The sequence below is a fragment of the Paramormyrops kingsleyae genome, chromosome 17 (assembly GCF_048594095.1).
Source record: "Paramormyrops kingsleyae isolate MSU_618 chromosome 17, PKINGS_0.4, whole genome shotgun sequence".
Taxonomy (NCBI): Eukaryota; Metazoa; Chordata; class Actinopteri; order Osteoglossiformes; family Mormyridae; genus Paramormyrops; species Paramormyrops kingsleyae.
The window spans coordinates 2,380,568-2,402,898 of NC_132813.1; the positions used below are offsets into that span (position 1 = coordinate 2,380,568).

At 49.6% G+C, this 22,331-nt stretch overlaps 3 protein-coding genes and 2 non-coding genes across 8 annotated transcripts in view; all 5 read right to left on the reverse strand.

Annotated features, from left to right (window-relative positions):
* Nucleotides 1-29: 29 nt before the first annotated feature.
* On the reverse strand, nucleotides 30-2,989 carry rps3 (ribosomal protein S3). The gene is made up of 7 exons (XM_023792516.2): nucleotides 2,898-2,989; nucleotides 2,240-2,370; nucleotides 1,937-2,030; nucleotides 1,478-1,572; nucleotides 894-1,081; nucleotides 434-635; nucleotides 30-97 (listed from the first exon to the last, which is right to left on the reverse strand). The coding sequence occupies exons 1-6, from the start codon at nucleotides 2,925-2,927 to the stop codon at nucleotides 436-438; spliced, it is 738 nt and encodes a 245-aa protein (XP_023648284.1). The 5' UTR covers nucleotides 2,928-2,989; the 3' UTR covers nucleotides 30-97; nucleotides 434-435.
* Nucleotides 221-363, reverse strand: LOC111833946 (small nucleolar RNA SNORD15). Its single transcript, XR_002835871.1, has one exon. It is a non-coding gene; the product is annotated as a small nucleolar RNA SNORD15 (small nucleolar RNA).
* On the reverse strand, nucleotides 710-857 carry LOC111833945 (small nucleolar RNA SNORD15). Its single transcript, XR_002835870.1, has one exon. It is a non-coding gene; the product is annotated as a small nucleolar RNA SNORD15 (small nucleolar RNA).
* Nucleotides 2,990-3,950: 961 nt separating the features above from the next.
* Nucleotides 3,951-13,387, reverse strand: LOC111833849 (NACHT and WD repeat domain-containing protein 2). Of its 4 annotated transcripts, XM_023792509.2 has the most exons (7): nucleotides 13,170-13,332; nucleotides 12,872-12,960; nucleotides 10,543-10,650; nucleotides 10,261-10,428; nucleotides 10,028-10,157; nucleotides 9,280-9,836; nucleotides 3,951-8,081 (listed from the first exon to the last, which is right to left on the reverse strand). In XM_023792509.2, exons 1-7 carry the CDS (start codon nucleotides 13,234-13,236, stop codon nucleotides 4,341-4,343), a joined length of 4,860 nt encoding a protein of 1,619 aa, XP_023648277.2. In that variant the 5' UTR covers nucleotides 13,237-13,332; the 3' UTR covers nucleotides 3,951-4,340. The 4 variants fall into 4 exon arrangements, with proteins under 4 accessions (XP_023648277.2, XP_023648276.2, XP_072557524.1 ...); XM_023792508.2 differs by lacking the exon at nucleotides 12,872-12,960 and having other exon boundaries at nucleotides 13,170-13,387; XM_072701423.1 differs by having other exon boundaries at nucleotides 10,261-10,650.
* A 440-nt stretch (nucleotides 13,388-13,827) lies between these two features.
* Nucleotides 13,828-22,331, reverse strand: part of LOC111833804 (F-BAR and double SH3 domains protein 2) — a 32,868-nt gene continuing 24,364 nt past the window's right edge. Inside the window, exons 11-20 of the mRNA XM_023792412.2 lie at nucleotides 21,612-21,728; nucleotides 20,952-21,056; nucleotides 19,750-19,911; nucleotides 18,461-18,595; nucleotides 17,889-17,972; nucleotides 17,397-17,574; nucleotides 16,955-17,175; nucleotides 16,504-16,657; nucleotides 16,242-16,324; nucleotides 13,828-16,144 (exon numbers count right to left, since the gene is read on the reverse strand). Coding sequence (XP_023648180.1) covers nucleotides 16,061-16,144; nucleotides 16,242-16,324; nucleotides 16,504-16,657; nucleotides 16,955-17,175; nucleotides 17,397-17,574; nucleotides 17,889-17,972; nucleotides 18,461-18,595; nucleotides 19,750-19,911; nucleotides 20,952-21,056; nucleotides 21,612-21,728 — 1,323 coding nt within the window. The 3' untranslated portion in view covers nucleotides 13,828-16,060. The remainder of the gene's footprint in view (nucleotides 16,145-16,241; nucleotides 16,325-16,503; nucleotides 16,658-16,954; nucleotides 17,176-17,396; nucleotides 17,575-17,888; nucleotides 17,973-18,460; nucleotides 18,596-19,749; nucleotides 19,912-20,951; nucleotides 21,057-21,611; nucleotides 21,729-22,331) is intronic.

Sequence of the window (22,331 nt, forward strand, 5' to 3'; positions counted from 1 at the left end):
AAAAATGTTCAGTAACACCAACACAGCTGTCATGGTTTGTAGAAGTTTTATTGTACAGAAAATCCAAGTGTTTCCATCTTCGAGAAACAGCAAACACCTGCAAAACAAAGTTTAAGACACTTTAGAAATATGCTGGTCAAGGCAGCAATCAGAACAGAAGCAAAGCTACGCCTATAAACGGCTGTTTACACACAACGCTACTGTCAGCGAGCACTGTGACCCTTCTCAGACAAATGCCTCAATGTCATCAAGCATAGGCGACCAGGGACCGGGACCTGAACAGACACACAGAACGTGTCCCTGAAACAGAATCCTGGGCCCAGTTCCGTCCATTTCTGACTCGTCATCGTATCCTCAGCGAAGGGAAGTTTAAGTGACACTCAGCGCATCCAGGTAACCATCCTCACACAGCACTCGTCTGGGTTGTCCTTACCCTTACGCGGTTGGTACTGGGCCTCCTTGGGGCATGACTGGGACCTCCGGCTTGGCCCCCTTCTGCTCTGACATGGGAGTGGTGGGGAGAACCTCATCCTTGGGCTCCACGATGCTCACATGGTCGGGGAGGGGCTTCTTGGGGCCAATCTTGCCGCTGGGGTCCCAAGGCAGCATGATCTTCACCTTGATGCCCAGCACACCTGGAGAGAAGCACCACCTGGGTCAGCCTGACTACAGTTTCACTCTGATGTCATCACCCAGAATGCACTGCAGGCCTTCTCAGACAAATGCCTCAATGTCTTCAAGCAATGAGGAGACCCTGCCTCTGAGGCCAGGACACAGGGATACAGAACGTAGCCCTGCGCAGCACCCCAGGGACAAGGCACGTCCTCTTCCGACTCGTCATCGTATCTTCATAGAAGGCCATGGTTGCTGTGAACAGGTGACCAGGCACTTACCCTGCCTGAGCAGGACGTGGCGGACAGCTGTGTCCACGTAATAGTTCACGGGGTCTCCACTGTGGATCATCAGCCCGTCGACAAACTTCATGGACTTGGCCCTCTGACCCCTGAGCTTGCCAGACACGACCACCTCACAGCCCTTGGCTCCACTCTCCATGATGAAGCGGAGGACGCCGTAGCAGGCCCTGAAACAGAGCTTCATCATTCTCAGCTGCCAAAATGTTTGTTTATACATCTCTACATTAAATTATTAGCTTTAAGCTATGAGCACCAATACTACTAAATTTCCCTACTTTTTAACAGAAGGAGCTCAGAGAAAATGACCCATGAAGCCCCTGAGACACCATACAGAAGATCAAGGCTCATAGCTGATTAACCAACATGCTCATCGCTACCCAAAATCCATCTCAAGTAAACTACATTTCACTGGAACAATTAGGGTCCATGATCTCATTGATGAAAACCATCACTAGTGGGGTCAAACTAGCAACCAGCCGATCACCAGCCAAGCACCTCACACCATCCTCTGGCCATAGAACCACAGGGCTGCTCTTAAGGCTACGAAGGCAGAACACACTCACCGGCGCACAGCCAGCCCCCCCAACAGCTTGTAGCGCAGAGACTCGGCCTGGGCGATGGCACACAGTCCCCTGGTGGCCACCTTCTCAGCATAGAGCTGGAGAGAAGACGGCAAAACACAGTCACAACACAGTCACAGCACAGAAGGTAAGGCACATGGCTGCAGGTGGGTCTGAACGGCAGGGGACCTCAGCACATATACTTAACTGGGTTCAAAGGAACCCAAAGTTGAAAATCTGATCTACACTCAGTTACAGGCACAGATGAAAGCAGAGACTAAGTTTACTACCAACAATAATTTTTGCCAAGTGAGATATTCTGAGGCTTGGGTGTCTATCGGTAATTAGTGCATTATATTGATAAAGGCCGCATCATAGCTATGAATTATTTATACCAGCTGACTTAAGCTGTAACAGTCAACAGGTAGCATGAAGCCATTAAGCCAGGTCACCGTCACCAACCTCAACACTGTTCTCAGGGAAGCCAAATCTCTTCTGGACAACGGCGGTCAGCTCACGGATGCGACGCCCCTTTTCACCTAGGACATTCTGGGTCCTGAAGCATCAGTGCGTCCACAGAGGGCCAGTCACATAATGAACAGTCATCCCAGGCCATGAAGCATAGTACCATTTAAACTGGTATATTTACTATCACACCAGGAAATGTCTCATGGGACATGTGATTAACCACTACTACACTATATCTTTTAAAGAAATACTTCTTTAATTAAAAGGCTCTTAAGAGACGTGATGGCAGGTCCCTACCTTGTGGCTAGGATGATGATCTCTGTCCTGGTGGGGGTAACTCGCACTTCCACGCCGGAGTAGCCGTCCTCGGCCAGCTCCCGCGTCAGGAACTCGTTCAGCTCGGCTTTAAAGATGCCGTCGGACACGAACTGCGGAGGAAACGTGGTTAATGTCAGGGTGCCGTCCGACCCCATTTTTTTGTTGAAAGCTGCTACGCAGAGCGTCATCCATTACTGAAAAAATTGTAGGTTATAAAAACACGTGTATGAGGGACAGTGCTACTCCCTCCATTACAGTACGGCTAATGCCGGGTCTATTTCTCCGGCCCAGTCACAGACATCTACGAGGACACGAACTCATATTTTGCGCATACAAGTACTGCTGGTAAGGTTAATTACCTATTTAAAATTTACAGCATTAAACTAGCCAAGCTGAATGACGCGTATTTTATACCAAAACCAAAAAACTGACTTGCAGGAAGCCAAACCCCTGCCATGTTTGCGACGGCAGCAAGACGCCGCCGCTCCAATCCAAAGTAATCCTCTCTCTGAGTATGTCAGAGGGCACATGAAAACACTCTGGGGGACCCACAAGACTGCTTGTGACAAGAACACACTTCGATCGGATACCATTTGCAGTTCTTTTAGAATGCAGAGTAAACTAAATATACGCTAACCTTTCTCTTCTTCGAGATCTGCACCGCCATCTTCGTGCCTGAGAGAGGAAAGGGCTGCCGTTTCCGGCGGAAGTACTTATATCCACTGTGACCTGCGCGAGGCGGTTTCCCTTTGCTTAATGGTAGTTGTAGTCATTCAACGCCCGTCGCAATTAATTCATCCATCTTCTAACCGCCTACCTTGGTAGTTGGTACACCGTGGAGAGGTTTAATTAAACCATCGTTCCCGAAGGCACATACACTCGTACATCATATTACCTTCAATACCCCAGGGTAATTCTTTAAGGTCGGTACTTGTGTATACAGTATATATCCATTGAATTTTAACCTGTATTTTAAATAACTTTTTTTATTCGGCTTATACCACGGGCGGCCAATCTTATCCGCAAAGGGACGGTGTGTATGCAGGTTTTTGGGATAACCTGTAGGTCATCTGTTCAAACGCAGGTGTGAGGACTCTTCAGCCAATCAGTCCTCTAATTAGTAATCTAATTAGGGAGTTGCAGCGAAAATCCGCATACACACCGGCCCTTTGCGGATAAGATTGGCCACCCCTGGCTTATACAGTTATTTGCTTAGTACTATGTTGCCAACTTTGGTCAGCTGGCTGGCGTGAGTTTTTAATTTGAGACAAGTATGCACACGCATTTACATGTATGTTATAGGTTTATTACATTGTAAATAGTCTGTATGGTTTGCAGACTATCCCAATGATACTGACTGGCAATTTTTGGGTTTATAATGGATTAAAATAGATTTGCTGTAGATTTTTTTTTGCGTTAGAGTCCGAAATTGTGAGTGTCACGCCAGATGTGTGAGAGTTGGCAGCCCTGGTACGTGTATTTCTGTGCATTTCTACAGAATAATGACACCACGTTTAGAAGTTTAGAATTTTTCAACTACTGCCCTGTCAAAGGTGCTGTTTTAGATCGACACAAAATTTAGTTTGTGATGATGAACTTCAAATGTGCATAGTAGTTAAACAGTCCATCGTAGAGCAAGGTACATAATTTAACTGGGGTTTAGTGAAATATACAGATGCACGAATTTATAACATTATAACTTTATTTTGATAAAATATTAGATAACCAGTTAAGCAGATATGTTATTACAAAACTGCCAGATTAATAGAAAAAACATGCAAAATGTTTATTCTGTAAAAAAGAATATTTAGGTACACAACTTTCTATTTCAATATGATTCATATTTTGTTTACCTGAAGCAGTAATAACTTGTTCACCATTATTATAGTTAGCATAAAAGCAGATAATTCAAAGGCACAATATTACTTATGAATTACTATTTAGACAGACTAGTCTAAAGTTATCTACAAGCTTTATGTATCATTCAAAAGTTAACGCAGAGTCACACAAAATGGCTGGGAAACCATGTCACGGGTTTTCCTTAAGGATCATTGCTGTCGCTGTGGGGAGGCCATGTGGCTTAACACACTTCAGAACCAGGATCCACAAATGTTATAGTGTGTGCTGTGAGTGGTTCCCAGACCTGGGGTTCTTCATATGGACATTGAGTCGCCTGACCGAGATCTCTGAGGCGCCTCCTAATGATGTCACTGCTATCCGGCATGTCAGAAATAGCATAAATGCCCACAGAGCCATCCTGGAATCCCACATAGACACATAGTTCGTCTGAGAGCCTCAGGGTGGAGGGGAATGAACCAAGGCGGAGCCTCCCCACCTTCTTTCCATTGGATATGTCAGCCACAGAGAGTGTTGGCTTGCAATGGAGGTCACAGGCACACTCAGTGGGGTCAGGCATACAAATGTACGCAATGTAGCGTCCAGCAACGTCCATGCTAACCAGCGTGAGTGGGGTCTCAGCCTCTAACAAACACAGTCTCCCATTTTGGGTGTCCAGGATGTTAATGGTCGTTCCAGTAGTGGACAGAACAACATACTTTCCATCTGAGGAGAACTGAAATAAGTCTGGCTGGTCCAGAAGAGTGTGAGGTACCTGAACATGCTGGAAGATGGTTTCTTCTGTGACCTTCCAAGTAAACAGGTAGCCAGAACTGCTGAGCACCAGCACATAGTCAGGATGGTGCAGCAGAGGTTGGAAGGCTACTACAGCTAACTTGCTGGAGCAGGAGAACTTTTTGTTGGTACAGCCAGACCACAGGCTGATGGCCAGGAGGTCGTGCTTGTGAAGGCCCAGGAGAAAGGTGCTCTCGGCAGAGATGGCGGCGTTTCTCAGGTGCAGGTGAATGCTGCATACAATGTGGCCGCTGTTCAGATTCCAAACCCGAGAGAGGCCTCTCTGGCACAGTGACACCACAAAGTTGCTGTTGGGTGTGACGAGCAGATTGGAAATGGGATTGCTGCCCCGTACGCGATGGAGATTCTGCCCCGTGTCTGTCCGCCAGACATAGATGTCCACTGCGGATGCAGAGACAAGATGCTCGCAGTCTGGAGAGAGGGCAAATGTCTTTATACGTCCCTCATGCTTGAAGCATGCCCCAGCTCTCCCGCTAAGCATGTCCCACCTCCACACCAGCTCAGTGCCATCTGCAGTGTAAAAGTGACCTCCAGTTGGTTCCAAGTGGATCTTTTTCACCTTTATACCAGTTCTGGAGATCGCAGAGGCCCGCCAGATCAAGTCCAAGCCCCAAGCAGTGAGTACTCCATTAGCAGTAATGGCTAAAAGGGTTGACTCCTCTTTGAGGAACTTAATCACTTGGGTGTCACCAACATCTAGACTCAGAACGCATTGACCAGTGGTCGTCTTCCACACCAGTAGAAATGGACAATCCTCCAGGGAAGCAATGATAAGATGGCCCCCTTTAACTAGCGTGGCTCGAGTGAAAGCCTTGCCTGCAGGTACGCTAAACTGCTCTTCCATTGTCCAGTCACTAGTGTCCCACAGCCAGACTTGGTGTTTCTTACAAATGACTAAGGCTTTGTTTTCATGTGAGTGTTCAGTATTTAAGACAACATCTTGGTCCTCAGTAAAACAGCAAGATTTCTTAAGCTTGGGATCAGATATGGTTTTCATATCCCATACAAAAACACTCCCAAAGCTGTCCACACACACAAGTTCATTCTCATTATGAAAGTGAATAGAAATAACAGAGCCTCCCTCTGGATTGAAGCATGTGGAAAGTTGATGTTTCCTTTGAACATCAAACAGCAAGACCTTGCCTTCATCCTGTCCACATAGGATGAGAAGGCCATTAGGGGAACATGACATGCAGCTCACTCTGGATTGGCAGCATAGTGGGGGGAGTCCTGCTCCTGTGTTTATATCGAACATACTAACATGACTAGTGTCTTTGTACCACACAAACAATATACTGTCCGACACAAAGAAGCCTTCAACTTGGAGTCTAGTGCCTCGGCCCGTGTGTGAGTCAGGAAGGCTGCTCTCAGAGTTTACTTCACAAATGCACGAGGGGCCAGGAAAGTGACACAAGAAGAGCCTCCCACATTGTGTTGACAGCAACAGAAAATCCTGTGCACTTCGGCCACCTGAAAATTCCAAGTTTGATAAGTGAATGTGCTGAAAGCCTCCTGGGATATGCTCATTCCAAGCCCAAAGGGACCCATTCTGGAGAATTATCAGTAATGTGTTGCATTGAACATCTAACACCTGCACGACGGGGGAAGGGTCCACATCCAACAGCATCCAGCGCGTTGAGGGCACTGTGGTGATGGAGGAATGAACCACGGACAAGCTATTGTTTTTCCTGCCTTCCTCAAAGACCTGTTTTATGTAGCATTCAAGACTAGGTACAACATCAAGGAATGGGAGAAGCTTAGCCTGGATCACCATAGGCAACTCTTCAGGGCAGTCTAGGAGCAGGCAGACTGAGTCTTTAAAGATGCTGGCAAGAAGTCGAAGCTCTTGGTGGAAGACAAGTAAGGAAGCGTCTTGTAGCTCTGAGACTAATTCTTCCAGCCGACCTGCCTTCAGCATCGCCTCATGGAACCCAAAAGACATCACAGTCCTTCCCAACTCCTCCAACCTCCTGCCTGCTTTCATTTGGAAGAGAAGCTCCAGAATCTTCCTCAAGTTTACTTGCACAAAGCGTGATAAGGGAGACTCAATGAGCCAAGGCTGCCCAGGGTGTTGCCTGTCAATGTAAACTTTCTCTGGTATTATTTGAGGAGCAGGCTGGGAGTTTGACTGCTTGATGGTATCCCTGCTGACAATTAGTGACTTAGCTCTACCATACGCCCAGCGTCCACTGAAGTAGTCTGCTAACACAGTGTGGACTTCTTGGGTTACTTCATCTGAATTCATGTAGAGCTTGTTCACGGCTAGTGGGAAATGTCTGCTGGCCCAGAAGAGCACCTTGCATCCAGCCACATACCTCCTCAGGAGAAACCCCCTCAGGTCAATGAGCAGGCCCTCTACTGCAGTCTCTGGGACCCTGAATTTATATGGTGGGGTTTCTCCACAAGGCAGGTATTGAGAAAGCACTCTGTTGTCTGCAGATAGGACATCAGTTAACTCAGCCTCTGTGAGGCCCAGCCTGGATACGGTGAGATAGCACATCGCTCTGGAGACTAACTCTGTCCCGTGTTTCTTTTCAAGCCTGCCTAGGAATATACCGATGTTGTTGTGGACTCCTGTGGTTATGGAATGCTCAGTGACCTCTGTCTCGGATCCCCACTCACACACTTGCCTGTGGAGTAATTCAACATACATCATGAGAGGACAGTCTTCCAGGGCTTGACCCACATATATCTGCTGTCCTGATGTGATCCTCCTGTTGTAGTCAAACAGGAGGTCTGTGAGCATCTGGGTGAGTTTCCTCTTCTGTTTCAGGCCCAGCTCCAAGAACAGAGAAGATTTTGAGTACAGAGCCATGAGGGTCTGAAGGGTTGCTGACTTTTTAGGTGTTGTGGAAATAAGGAGTTTGACGTTGGAAAGTAAAGACTGTGGAAGCCATGTGAGATTGCAGGACCCGTCTTCCTCATGACCCAATTGGTCCAGCCCATCAAGGATGAGGACTAGAGGACGTTTTGATGTGGAAGTCCTAATCAGGAGGTCTGTAAAGTATTCAACCAGTTGACTGAGTGACTGGAATGCTTGGAGGTGAGGCAGATCTAGGCATCCTGCTGTGATTTGGTGACACACACTGATGAGTAGCTCTTTCAGAGTGCTGCCCCTCACAAAATAAACCACCACCAAAGGGTGTTTCCCGTCCATCCAAGTTTTCACCTGCAAAGAAACAAATCTGTTGAAAATGGTGTTTAACTACTGAATAGTATAGTGTAGGGCTGCCACTAACAACTATTTTTCTAGGGATTAATCTAGTGACTATTTTACCGATTGGTCGATTAATCTTCCTCCAGAAAATCAAATTGACCATTTACTTGACATTATTTTCACCCGCAAAGCAGAATAGTAATATGCCTATAATATTAATTAGAAGTGTATTGTGATGCACAAAAGTTAGTAATATGTATTAATTCATCGTATCTTTATGCTCATTAAATTCGGTTAGCGGAAAACGCCACATGCTACTGTTTTGGTAAATCATGAAAGCGATAAGCACTGCAGTCGTAGTGAAGAAAGGGAAACTCAGCAGCCATAACATACTGTGGTTAATCTAGGTAAAAAGATGGTGGGGGGGGCAGTACTTTCTGCAGAAATAGTTTTCATTTTTATTTCAGTTCACAAATTTATTTTCTTTTATTTAGTGTCCATTTTCATTTTAATTTTAGCTTACAATAACAATATTCCTCCCATTGAGCCCAATGTGCACGAACACACACCGGGACCATCAATCGATGTAAAATAAGCCCAGACTTTAGCCAAAACATTTTCACAAACACCTATTCAATGGAAATTCTAAGGTAGCAGGCAGACGGTTTTATGGCTTTAATGATGAGTGAACTTAGCAGCTACAAGAACAAAAGATATTTAAAAGCTCTCCGTTCTAATGGTAATTTAATAAACACAGACAGACAGCACTTCTGTGGGTTTTGCCAACTCTGGAGGTCCATCATCCAGAATAGCGTCTGTGTGTTTTCTCTTCAGGTGCTCATGCATAGCGCTAGTGCGCTAGAACTTTGCACAGTGTAAAACCTCCTTTTTGTAATCTGATCATTTGAACTACTCCCATAATTATGTACTAATGTTGAAGGAAAACATTTGTTATAAAGAGTGAACTTTTTTTTTAATGAAAGAAATGATGCGTCGATTTAAAATATTGATATTGATGCATTTTCAGCGTCGACGTCATCGCCTATGTCGACTAATCGCGGCAGCCCTAGTACAGTGCAATCTGTGGATGTTCTGGAACAACTCGATAAAACAACCGATAAAACATGCATGCAGTCTAACATCTATGACATTTATATCATCTGAAATGATCAGGAAACTAGTGGAAACTGGGAAATAGTGATTGACTTACCTGTGTGGCACAGTGAGCCAGAAGCACGGTTTTGCCCGCGCAGGGTCGCCCACTGAGGATGAGCGGGTATTTCGTATCGCTCTGCTCCAGATATGATTTTACATCTTGGACCTCCGGACTTTCCACCTTGTACAGACGAGAGTAGACATTGCAGAGATCCCACTGCTGGAGGAGGTCCTGGAAGAGGGGGTCGTTGGCGTGTGCCTGGTCCCTAACGAGAGTGCGGTTGATGATGTCCTGCAGGTCAGTGTAGAGCTGCTGGCACAGGACATCGGTGTACTGCTTCCTGGCCTCTGTGTCCTCCTCATCTGGGCTGGATGTGTAGATGAGGATCTGCCTGGGAGCAGCCAGGCTTGGTAGTAACTGCTCCTGAAGATAGATCAAGGGGTTGTTGAGAGAGGCCTGGTCCGGGGGGTCCGACACCAAGCCCGACTCAGCTTCTCCGGTCGCCTCTCCGTGGTCGTTCATGTCAGCGATCTTGTGGACATAACAGAAGCACCTCTCGACATCTTCAAGGGGACGGTCCTCCAGTGCAAATCTTAGTTCGCTCTCTAGAGCTTGTGGGGGGGGCGGGAGAGTGTGTTAAAAACCTTTAATTGTCACCATCCAAACTCTACTATATGACTGACTGGAATAAACACTGATTCTCAGCACATACCAACTTAGCATGAAAAACAAGCAAAAAGATGAATCTACGTTAATCATCAGCAGCCATGACAGAGCAGCACAGTGACCGGCTTCCCCTCACCCGAGGTGAAGTACTTCCGTGCCTTTTCAGAGGTCAGAATCCTTTCCTGAACGCATCGTGTCACAACGGTCTGAAGGATCATCCTAACATCCTCATAGGCCGCCTCTCTCTCCTCACGTTCTTCACCTGCCTGAGGAATGTCGTGCGTGAACTGAGCTGAAACACTGCCTGCTGAGATGGTGCCACTGTGGAGATATTTCGGTGTCTAAGGTGATGCTGATATGTAAGCCTACCTGTAGGAAGAAGGAGGCGGGGATGGCGTTGTCATCCCTGCGGTACCAGCGCTCTAGAGTTTTCGTGCTCAGCGCCATCTGCTGGCATGTCCATAGCACTGCCTGAAACTCTGAGACCTCTATCTGTGTGGGTAGGCCTGCACTGCCATACCGCTGCCCCAGCAGGGCCTGCCCCCCCCCCCCAAAAAAGAGAAACATGTTACATGGCTTTGATAATTCAAATAATAAATTTAAATTTATTATTGAACACATGATACATTGAGAGCATGGAAATGGAATCACCACAAAGAAGGGGCCGGCGGATGAGACCCGGCACTCCTCCAGAAGCTGCTGTCGGGCCCTGGGCCCTGGAGGCCCTTGGCATCCAGGGCTCTCGTAAGGGTCGATCACCTGGGGGGGGAGGAGGTCATCTCAGTCTCAGTAGGTATGTCGGCCCTCCATATCCATGGAATCCGAATACGCGGATTCAACCAACCGTGGATCGGAAATATTTGAAAAAACAAATTCCAAAGTTCCAAAAAGCAAAGCTTCAACTTGCCACGAGCCAAGCACTATGTTTAATCTATGCAAATGAAGTACTGTGTAGTTATGGGTCTTTGTGTGTGTGTGAGATAGAGAATACATTTAATTTTCTATATATACTAAGCATGTCATAATATCTTAAACAATACAGTAAAACAACTATTCACATTGGATTAGGTATTATTAGTTAGATGATTTGAAGTTTATGGGGGGGTTATATGCAAGCATTGTAGCATTTTTTAGAAGGGAGCATCTGTGGGTCTTGTTGTCTACAGGGCCTGGAACCAACGTCCTGTGGACATGGAGGGCTGACTGTATAATACAAACCACGGGGGCCTGGAACCAACCTCCCGTAGACATGGAGCGCTGACTGTATAATACAAACCACGAGGGTCTGGAACCAACCTCCCGTGGACATGGAGGGCCTGGAACCAACCTCCCGTGGACATGGAGGGCTGACAGTATAATACAAACCACGGGGGCCTGGAACCAACCTCCCATGGACATGGAGCGCTGACTGTATAATACAAACCACGGGGGCCTGGAACCAACCTCCCGTGGACATGGAGCGCTGACTGTATAATACAAACCACGGGGGCCTGGAACCAACCTCCCGTGGACATGGAGCGCTGACTGTATAATACAAACCACGGGGGCCTGGAACCAACCTCCCGTGGACATGGAGGGCCTGGAACCAACCTCCCGTGGACATGGAGGGCTGACAGTATAATACAAACCACGGGGGCCTGGAACCAACCTCCCATGGACATGGAGCGCTGACTGTATAATACAAACCACGGGGGCCTGGAACCAACCTCCCGTGGACATGGAGCGCTGACTGTATAATACAAACCACGGGGGCCTGGAACCAACCTCCCGTGGACATGGAGGGCTGACAGTATAATACAAACCACGGGGGCCTGGAACCAACCTCCCGTGGACATGGAGGGCTGACAGTATAATACAAACCACGGGGGCCTGGAACCAACCTCCCGTGGACATGGAGGGCTGACAGTATAATACAAACCACGGGGGCCTGGAACCAACCTCCCGTGGACATGGAGGGCTGACAGTATAATACAAACCACGGGGGCCTGGAACCAACCTCCCGTGGACATGGAGAGCTGACTGTATAATACAAACTACGGGGGCCTGGAACCAACCTCCCGTGGACATGGAGGACTGACTGTATAATACAAACCACGGGGGCCTGGAACCAACCTCCTGTGGACATGGAGCGCTGACTGTATAATACAAACCACGGGGGCCTGGAACCAACCTCCTGTGGACATGGAGCGCTGACTGTATAATACAAACCACGGGGGCCTGGAACCAACCTCCCATGGACATGGAGGACTGACTGTATAATACAAACCACATTGGCATTATTTGGAGCCTAGTGCTCTGCTGGAAGGAAAACCGATTTGCTTTGTACTATTTATGTATTTATTGTCTTACTGCAAGCACCTTAATTTGTATTTGTGATTTATTGGTGTTTACTGGGGGCTGGAAGGAAATGCAGAATAAGAATTTCATTGCATGGTGTAACCAGCTGTTTACTGTGCATTTGAGAATAATCTCTCGTGAATCTTTGATTATGAACGAGTCACTGTGGACACCATCATCAAACCTTTATTCTCAGCGGGGACCAAAACGATGGTTATGAGAAACGCATTTATATTTTTGGAAGCATATCATGCAAATGTGAGGTTCTCTCTTTGTTATGGTAGGATAGGGTGACCTCCTGAAAAAATAAACAATGCAGCCATGTGACCGTTGTTCGGGATGTCTCTCTGACTGTGCGCATGGCCGATCCGCCAGACCTTCCAGGCAAACACTTTTCTTAATTTTTTGCGAACTGAAACATAAATTATGCATGCTGCAGAAACAAAGGGAGCATTCAAAGCATATCATCCACATAAGGCAAATGTTTTCCCCAAGCCCTTGGGTTGGATATGAGGGCAAATTCGCTGCAGAGAGCCCCACCCGCCCCTAAACCGCATACACAGCTTTTAACTTTCCTGGTGAAGGGGTAGGACCCGCTCGCTGGTGCTGGGGGGCGTGTGTGTGTATGTGTGTGGGGTCTTACCCTGAAGTCCAGCCGGTGGGCACGGAGGCAGTGGTCTCTTAGCCTCGGGAAGACAGACTCCCGCAGAACTTTTCTCTCCAGCTCTGAATCTGAACACACACCCTCGTTACCTTCCCATGGATCCTCGCACGCATTCACATTAGCATTCGCTATACCGCTATTGCAAAGCTGGGAGTCTCACATAGTCCACTTTGAAACACCCTTCTTTTAAAGCTTAAACCCGCTCCTCTCACCACGAACATGTTTCTGCCGCCGTAATGCCCCCCCACCCCCCACCACCGGACATGGACGCACGTACCTTCTGGGTTTGTGCACAGGTATATTTTGACACAGGACTTCTGGGAAATTCTTGCAGCGTTTTCCATCGAAGGCAACAAAAGGCAGCGTATGTAGAAATCCTGTCAGACAGAAGTGTGTGATGAAGCCGTCGACAGGGCTGGACGCGCTGCTGCTCTTGGCATCCTGACAGGAAGCCCTCAGTGATATCAAGATCCAGAACGCCCAACATGGGCTGCAGCTCCTCCCCCTAAGCGACAGACAGAGGACCAGGAAAGGCCACGCAGCCCCAACAACAGTTTAGCTCTGTCTCTTAAATGATAGGTAAATTTTCAGGTTCATTATTTAACCCACTCAAAAAGTTTATGATCTTGCCCCCCCATCCCCTAATGCAGTGACTGTTTATGACCAATAGGGGGCCCCCAAACCTCTGGAGCCACATGCAAAAGTGGGGTTTGAGTGACGGTAAACGCTGCTGCTGACTACTTCAGTCCCACAGTGCAGTGCTGTTTGTTTTCACATTAAGAAAAAATATATAAAAAAATAAAACCTTGGATGTCCACATCAGAAGATGGTGTGGAGATTGAATAAAATGCAATAACATTTTTTTCCATTTGTTTTATTAACATTTGTACACAATAAATACAAACTTTTTACAGCCAATAAAATGCAGAATTCACCACCGCTGCTCTGATACTGTCATTGCTGGAAAGTGAAGGTCCGTCTTACTACGCATTTTAGCAGCTCTCGAGTAAAGATAGAGGAAATAAAATCAAAGCCACGTGTGTGATTGGCTGGTATACGGAAGAGCGTGTAACTGTCCAGAGTAAATAAAGGGAGGAAAGAGGAAAAAAAAAAACGGGATTCTGGAAAGGAGGGGCTGCTGTAAACGATAAACTTCAAAACAAGTTTGATAACATTTTACAGATCTCAGTGAGATCAACAAGAGAGAGAGAGGTAAACAGACAGCACAGATAATATATTCTCCCTTCTGATCTACTTTCAAAATCTACACTGATTATTTTATACTGAAATGCACATTCTCTCCACATAATGTTATTATACATTTCCTCTTTTCGTCTTCCGGTAAACACCATGCAGCAGCACCTCACCAAACCAGGGGCCATTTTCGTACTGTGGGGGAGCCCACCCCCCTCCATTCATGCTCCACAAACACAACGTCAACCCGCAAATGTGGGCAACACGGGCAGGTGGCTGCGCAGCCCCCCCAGTGAGCCATGCGGGCAGGTTGGGCTCCCAAACAAGTGCTGAGGACTCTCCCCGGGGGGCCGTTCCCCTGTTCAGGCCCGGCCTCGCCGTTTCAGTCAGGGTGTAGGATGTCATCAGTCACCAGTTCCACCCCCCTCCTTTATCCGTGCACCGTGACTCGAGTGTCTGGCCATCGTCACGCAGCTCTTAGCAAAACAGTCACCAAAGAATTACAGGAAAACAAAAACAATCAAACCAAAAACGGCGTCAAGGCCTCTCACACTGTTAGCTTTCATGGACGACTAGAACGAAACGCTATGGAGCGAGGTGAAAATTGGGGGGGGGTGGTTTACTCTGGGATTAAAGTGTCAAAATGGGGGGGGAGGTGATCCCCCTCCCCCCCAGGAGGAATCACGGTACTGTCACAGAGACTGTAGGATGCTACGGTTCATGCTTAGGGGGGAAAACATCTTTTGTTTTTAAAGAAAAACACACCTGTGACAGAACAATGGGTCCCTTTCAAAAACTCCTGCTGCAAAAGGCTTTAAAAAATTAAAACACTATCATAAAAAAACGAGTACAAAAGTAATGCAACTGCTGTGTTGTAGAAAAAAGGAAAAGACAGGACAGAATATTTTGGATCAGCTCACAACTGACAACCCTGCAGGGCAGTTCAAATGCCGCAGGCCTCCTGTCCAGCGGGGGGAGCTCTCCTCATTCTCAAGCAGGCGTCACAGCTCCTGCGGCCTGTATGCCATGCGGGCCTCCTGTCCGGGGGGGGGTGGGGGGTTGTTCTCCTCACTTACAGGCAGGGGTCGCCACTTTGTGCTCCTGCCGTTTGAATGCCACGCGGGGCTCCTGTTCGGTCCTCGGCGGTGTCACGTGACAGTCGACGTGAGATAATGCACTTGCGATAATGCTGAGATATCGGGTGGCGTAGAGAAAAGAGAGAAAAGCAGAAAAAAACAGCACAGGGCCAAACTGGGAAGCGGGCAGCCACCCATCGCACCCACTAAACCACTGTAGCATTTTTTGTTCTCATGAGGACTAAATATTAGTAATACAGAGCCACGTCTTCATAATAAAAGCTGGAAAGACTTATATTTGTCATATTAGTATCATTTGAAATTGCCACTTTCCCTTATCTATGAGATAAAGAGTCACACGGGGATCCTGGGGGAGGGGGGGCCAGCCCCCTCCGCTTCCGCTCTGCACGACCCCCACGGTCCACGAAACACCAAAGTATCGAGTCGTACTGCTGTGTGGAGACACCCGGGACGACGCTCCTATGGCAACAGTAATGTACTGTACTAATGCACATTAAACACGTATGATATGACTACATATGACGGGGCCGGAGGAACACGCCCAAAATGCCCCCCCCCATCCCCCGATCTGGCCCCCGTTCCTCCTCCTCCTCACTAAACAGGAGCCTTGTCTAAACGTTCATAATGCCCGCCGTGAAGAGAGACGTGCAGGAAAGGCACCACGGCGATGGCAGCTCCGAGGAAGAGCGCACGTGTACTCGCCCCCGCCCCCGTCCTGCCCCCCCCCCAGGAGCCCCATGCCTCGTCAGGGGGAGGCGTGGGAGTGGGGATGTGAAGGCTGTGGCCCTTCTGTCTTGTCCGCCTCTCTCACAGCGGCAAGGAGCATGGGGCCAGGAGCCAGGTCCAGTTCAGTTTGTGAGCCACCAGGGCGGCGCTCTCACACCAGAGTGATCTCGACTTCCTCTGTCTTCTCCACCTGCCTGCGGGGGTGCTGTTGTGGGGGAGGGGGTGCCGCACGTACCTGGGTGGAAGGGGGTGAACAGGCAGGAATTAATGATGGAGTGATCAGGGGCGTGAGATGAAGAAGGGCGACTGCGTAGGGGAACGGGGGCACTCACAGGACGCAGCTTTCCCGGGCCTCCATCTGGGGGGAACCGCGGGGGCTGGCAGAAGCCCGGAGACTCCATACTGCTGTTGTGGTCTGGAGGGCAATGAGGCAGAGGTGCTATGAGGCATGGTATTGGTTGAGAGAGGTCACATGGTCACAGTGAAGAGATTAAACCTGCCCTATGTCACAAAAGAGAGGCTGGTCATTCATTCCCAGACTTTTATCAGATTGGCACAGCCCTCAGACGGCCCCCAGTGGCGCCGGAATCTTACTGTGGGTGGGTCCCTTGTGATCCCCATTGATGGAGGGGGGCCGTGGCAGGGGTGGTCCTGTTGCACTGTCGGGGCTGGTGTAGGGGCTGCAGGGCGGCTGCTCGTACAGCGGCAGCGGGGGCAGGGAGGTGTGGAGCCGCTGGGATGGGGATACCTGGAAAGGACAGGGTGCATTGTGGGTAGGCTGGCCCTGGAAAGGACAGGGTGCATTGTGGGTAGGCAGCCAGGAAAGGACAGGGTGCATTGTGGGTAGGCAGCCAGGAAAGGCTGGCGACAGCTTCCCTCCACAGACAGCATGGGCTCTCAGATAGCGCTCGGGCAAACATGCTAATTGCAGGAAGGAAGCAGCCAACCGCTAATCAGGACTACAGACATTTCCGGGTGGGAGCTGTAATCACACTGTGTGTAGATGTATATGTGTGTGTGCATGCATGCATGCGTGCGTCGGTACCTGCGAGTCGGGACCCCAGGATGTGTCGCCGTTCTCAGAGCCTCCCAGGTCTTCCACCAGCACAGAGGGGAACACGCCCACACGGCCGTTGAACTCGCCCTCCCAGAAGCCGTCGTCCTCCTGGCTGTCCTTGTGCAGGATGCGGATGACTGCGCCCTCAGGGAATGAGAGCTCTTCGTCCGTCTGGCCCTCGTAGTCATACATGGCCTTCACAAAGCTCACTGTGGGGGGAGGGGGGTCATTTTGGGTTAAGGGGCAGGGCCGTGGGGCTTTTCTACCTGGGGCGTGGGCACGGGTGCGACAGCGGGTCGCCATGGCCGACAGACCCAGATAATGACAGACAATGTAAGAAAATCCGGAAACTTCGCTGAGTTTGACAGTTTCCAGAGTGTTCCGCAGTGCCTTAGAATGTAGCGGGAAGGGCGCGCGGTGCCGGACTCACGGCTGGCGTCGCCGTTGGTGCTGCTGGACGCCACCTCGGGCTCCGTAGAGTTGCTGGAGCTGTGTGAGCGGGCGTCCGGCGCGGCCAGGGACTGCAGCATTCCCAGCAGGCTGCTGGAGGCCGGGAACTGCAGGTACTTCTCTGGGACATAGCCCACCTGGCCCACCTTATTCCTGGCCTGGGGAGGGACACAGTATTATCAGTCATAATCATGCCATTTAAATGGTGTCACCTTTGTACTGTAAGGGGGGTGAATTATTATCCAATGTGTTAATCCTTTAGTTTAAGTGCGAAATGTGTGACTTTGCTAATTTATTACTTAATTAAAACGTCCAGAGTCCTACAGACACACCCAGGGATTCTGTAACAGTGTGTGCTCTTGGAGTTCGGACTGAAGTGCGTGTTTCAGGAACATTCCAAGGCCCAGGTTCCTCCTGGCCTATGTGTGTCTGTCCTGGCCGAACCTTCTTCACCCAGTCCTCCCAGTCTCACCTTGACCCAGTCCTCCATGTCCCCGTCCTCGATCACCTCCAGCATCTCCTGCTCCTCGATGGTCAGCTCGTCCGGCTGGGATGCCTGGGGACACAGGGCCAAATGCCAGCTCAGCTCGCAGACCAGACGCTGCGGCACAGCCAGCAGGTGGCGCTGCTGCTCAGTGTTTTTCCATGCGCTGGGCTTTACTGAGCCAGACCAAACTACAAGATGGTGTGATCCTCCAGAGTTCAAGAGCTAGATGTGTGACACATTTCGCAAATTACAAATCCGATATTTTCCAGAGTCAATCCAAAGGAACATGGTATAAGATGTCTGGCCCATTGTTTGGTGAAAAATTAAGGTTATTTCAACTAAATGTTTTCATTGTCATACTATACCCTGACGCTGCATGTTCTGCTGCCCTTTTTATGCGTAGAGCTCCTCTCTAAGTGTAGATCCCCTCATGGGTGAATGTAGCACCTTGCAAGCCCAAGTCTAAGTATAGCCCCTCTTAACACACTGGGCCCCCCTCTTCACGTAGAGCCCTTCTCTCTGCGTAGAGCCCCTGTCCGCTGGGCATGGGCTCTTACCTTGTAGGAGTAGAGCACTTTGCAGGTGAGCGGGTAGTTGCGTAGAGTACCAGACGGGCTGGAGCTGCTGTCATCGAAAACCTCCATGTTGTCCTCAAACTCCTCACCTTCGTCTCGCTCCAGGTCGACGCCGCCCTGCACACAGACGACGGCCAGGGATGCAATTTGAGATCCCCTGCATTCTTATTCGATTGCGACGAGACCAAAGCCTTTCAGTTACCGGCATCACATCAGAAAGTGCGCGTCGATGACAAGGTCACACATGGACAGCAAGACCTACAGCAGCCCAGAAAGGCAGGGCTGGAGTATTAGACAGGTTCTGCAGAGCCTCATGAGTCCCGTGCCACAATAAACACAGGACTCTGCTAAAAAGAGGAGAAACTGTGGATTTCCTGCCTGTAAGCGACCCCCCCCCCAATCACGGCACAAAAACAGGTGTCACCCCAAGGCCCAGCTGGGTTAAGTCATTTCTAGAGGGTGTAAAAATACGGTTCCTGTTACAGAGAGATAATCTCTTCACACAGTAATACTAGAACATCTGGCCCACTTCTCTGAAAACGGGAAAGGGGGGCAGGGGGGTGCTTCCTGTGTTTCCCACACAGACACACACACAATCCTAACATGACGACCTTAACCCCCACCCAGCCCTAACCTTAAGCACAAGTAATCAAGCAAAGTACAAGACTTTCAGTTTTTTGACTGAATTCACAGATCTTAGTAGGGACCTGAAAATAACAGGTTTTTATTATATTACATTAAGGGGAACATTTGGTCCCCACAATGTAATATAAACATCATCCACACATGCACCTCAGGCTTCAGCCCTCTGCAGTACTGCTTGCCCGCATCTTGCACTATTCTGTATTGAACCAACTGGCCAAACAGCCCAGGGTCACCTATCATCACACTGCACTCTCCGTCCCACAGGCCTGTCTGAGCCTCACCTTCAATGTGAACGGCAAGGTGATGTGGAACGAATGTGAAATATGGCAGGAGAGTGATAAAGCCGAATGTGAAGACTGGAGCATTAAGGGGCGAGGGGACACGGCAGCTGAGGAACTTTCTAGAATACAGGAAAAGCTGCTAGTCACATGATGACATGACGTGGCACCATAAGGAAGCACTGCCAAGCCCCCCCATGACAGGTGTATCCCTCAAGGGTCCCCCAAAGTAGGGGAGGCCCATTCCACACCATGAGGTGTCGAGAGCGGCAAGCTAGGGCAGGAGATGAATGGGGTGTCTGTCTTCTTCCCTGTAACATCACCACTTTGGGGGGGGGGGTAGCTCACCGAGAGAGGGGCATCGTGGGTAGTGAGCGAGGGCAGCATGGCCCAGCGCTCGTTCTCCAGCTCCTCCATCACCTGGTTCATGGCGCTCTTCAGCCAGGTGTCCACAGACACGCCAGCCTGCCGCAGGAGGTCCAGACGGGCCTCGGCCTTCAGCTTGATGGTCTGCGGGCCGGAGACACGGCATCACGCACACGCCTTAAACATGCCAGCCTGGGTCTGTGGGACCTACTTTAATGGCCCTTGTTAATGGAGAATGATTACGGAGAAAGGCAGTAATGCCCCAGAATCTGACTGCTATCTCTGCCCATTAAAACTTAATGGGAAGTTAAATATTAAACACTGGCAAACAAACCGCAGAAGCAGGGCCTCCGGCAGGGGGTGCCAGAGACCCCCCCTCACCAGCACAGGATTCAGGCTGGAGAGCTGACGCAGAGCAGAGGAGCAGACTGACAGGTGGCTCTAAGTGGATCAGCACAGAGGGGGAAATATGCAAGGCTGAGCACATTTCCAGAAAGCACGCGTCCCAAATCACACGCAAACACGCATTTGCATTTCTGTGGGTGTGGACACTTCCTTCTGACTGTAACGCAATTAATCATTTGTAACAGCACCTACCCCCCCCCCACCCCTCCACCACGAAAATCAGAAACAGATCAAAAAGAACTGAAGACCCAGAAGCAGCAGTATCGTAAAACACCTAATGGTTCAATTACCCTGTTTAGGGCAGGATTTTATCATTTACATTGTATTGTTTAGAAGAAGCTTTTCTTCAAAACAACGCATGTTTGAGGAAGCAGGGTCAGCTAGTGCCTGGAGCAACTGGAGGTTAAAGGTTCCGCTCAGGGGCCCGACGGTGACATCACTCTGTGGGGGTTAAGGGCCTTGCTCAGGGGCCCGACGGTGACATCACTCTGTGGGGGTAAAGGGCCTCGCTCAGGGGCCCCAACGGTGACATCACTCTGTGGGGGTAAAGGGCCTCGCTCAGGGGCCCCAATGGTGACATCAGTCTGTGGGGGTTAAGGGCCTCGCTCAGGGGCCCCAACGGTGACATCACTCTGTGGGGGTTAAGGGCCTCGCTCAGGGGCCCCAATGGTGACATCACTCTGCTGACCATGGGATTTGAACTGGTGACCTTCTGATCACAGGTACAGCATCCTCACCCGCTGAACCACACAGTCCACACACGCATGCATCCCCCTTACCTCTGCCTTACGGATACTCTCTCTCATCTCCTCGATTTTCAGCTCCAGGTCACTGCGGCCCTGCTCCGAGGAAAGCGCTCCCTGCGTCTCATACTCCTCTAGCGCCTGGGACAGCACCGGGAAAATTAAGGAAAAAATAAGTGCAGGGCAGGGCAAAGGCACCAGGGGGCGTACTGGTTAAAGGTGCCACATTCAAACCAACACCAGGCAGGGCAGGTTTAAAGAACGTCTACAATCATTTTAGTTACATCAGATTTATGACTGAACATAACGCCTGCTGGCTAAAGCCCCTCATCTGTCTGATCCCAAACAAACCCCAGGTCAAAATCGTCCTGGCCCTGAGGTGTCCGACATGTCCCTGGTGTCACATGCCACCACCGGATGGTCCCTGGGCCCTGGCTATTACAGACCATTAAGCTGGAACGAACAGGGGAAGGCCAGCGGTCAAAGAACACCACATACAGGAAGGTTCCACAACTACAAAAACACAGGTGATGAGTCAGGCTCTCCAGAAGGTTCCATCGGCCTTTGTGAAGAGGCAGGCAGAGGTGGCCATCCGGGGCTTGACAAGGCTCACTGCACTCAATGCTCAAGCGAAATAACAAAAGAGCATCACGGTGTAAAAGCTCTCTAGGGGGAGGGCGAAGACCCCACACCCACCCGCTGGCTGTGGATGATGTTCTTGTGCTCACGAGCCACGCGGGTCGCCCATTTACGTGCTTCTTTGTTCAGGCTGTGCTCCTCCGTGGTCCCCGTCTCAGATTCCAGCTGCCGGCTCTGCGACACAGAAGAGCTCGTCAGATAATGGCCCCCCTACTCCCCTGGAGGGGGAAAGCACACCAGCCTCCACAGTGGCGAGAGAGGGAAGAGAGGGAAGAGGTGTGATGACTGTCTCCATGCTAGATAGATCCATACCAGGAATAAGCCCAATCTGGGTCCAGCAAACAAGGTAACTTTAACACATAAGAGATTTACAGGCCCATACTAGCAAACGCACATTAACCAGTCTCACAAACTCTACTGGGGGGTCTGTAAGTTACCATCACATACCTGCATCTGACACGAAGAGTAGAAGCTGACCGTCCCCAGTACATCCCAGATGGGATTAAGGCATTAAATATCCCTGTCAGTTCTAACGGGGTAGAAGGCAGCGAACGTCCGCTAATCTACTTAAGGGAAAGAGCGACTCTCAGAGAGGTGCGGCTAAGCTCACATTTTCCATTTAACTGAACACACTGGCTTGGCACAGCAGCATTCACCTGACCGGCTAGGAAGCTCAGTCACAGGTTCAAAACAGAAGAAAATATCAGAGGATGACAAGAGTGGAGGTAAATACCTCCCGTTTCTACTGACAGAGAGAGGAGAGCCAGGCAATCAGTC

Bases quoted from the DNA above. Each gene is read 5' to 3' on its own strand.
- rps3 (XM_023792516.2), bottom strand. From the start codon at position 2,927: ATGGCGGTGCAGATCTCGAAGAAGAGAAAG. The intron at 1,573-1,936 runs GTTGGTGACGGT...TCTTCTCTCCAG, and splicing joins TCCCTGAGAACAGTGTTGAG to CTCTATGCTGAGAAGGTGGC. The intron at 1,082-1,477 runs GTGAGTGTGTTC...GCTCTGTTTCAG, and splicing joins GGGGGGCTGGCTGTGCGCCG to GGCCTGCTACGGCGTCCTCC.
- LOC111833849 (XM_072701422.1), bottom strand. From the start codon at position 13,379: ATGTTGGGCGTTCTGGATCTTGATATCACTGAGGGCTTCCTGTCAGGA. The intron at 10,158-10,260 runs GTAGGCTTACAT...GACATTCCTCAG, and splicing joins CCGCCTCCTTCTTCCTACAG to GCAGGTGAAGAACGTGAGGA. The intron at 8,082-9,279 runs GTAAGTCAATCA...GTTTCTTTGCAG, and splicing joins TGGCTCACTGTGCCACACAG to GTGAAAACTTGGATGGACGG.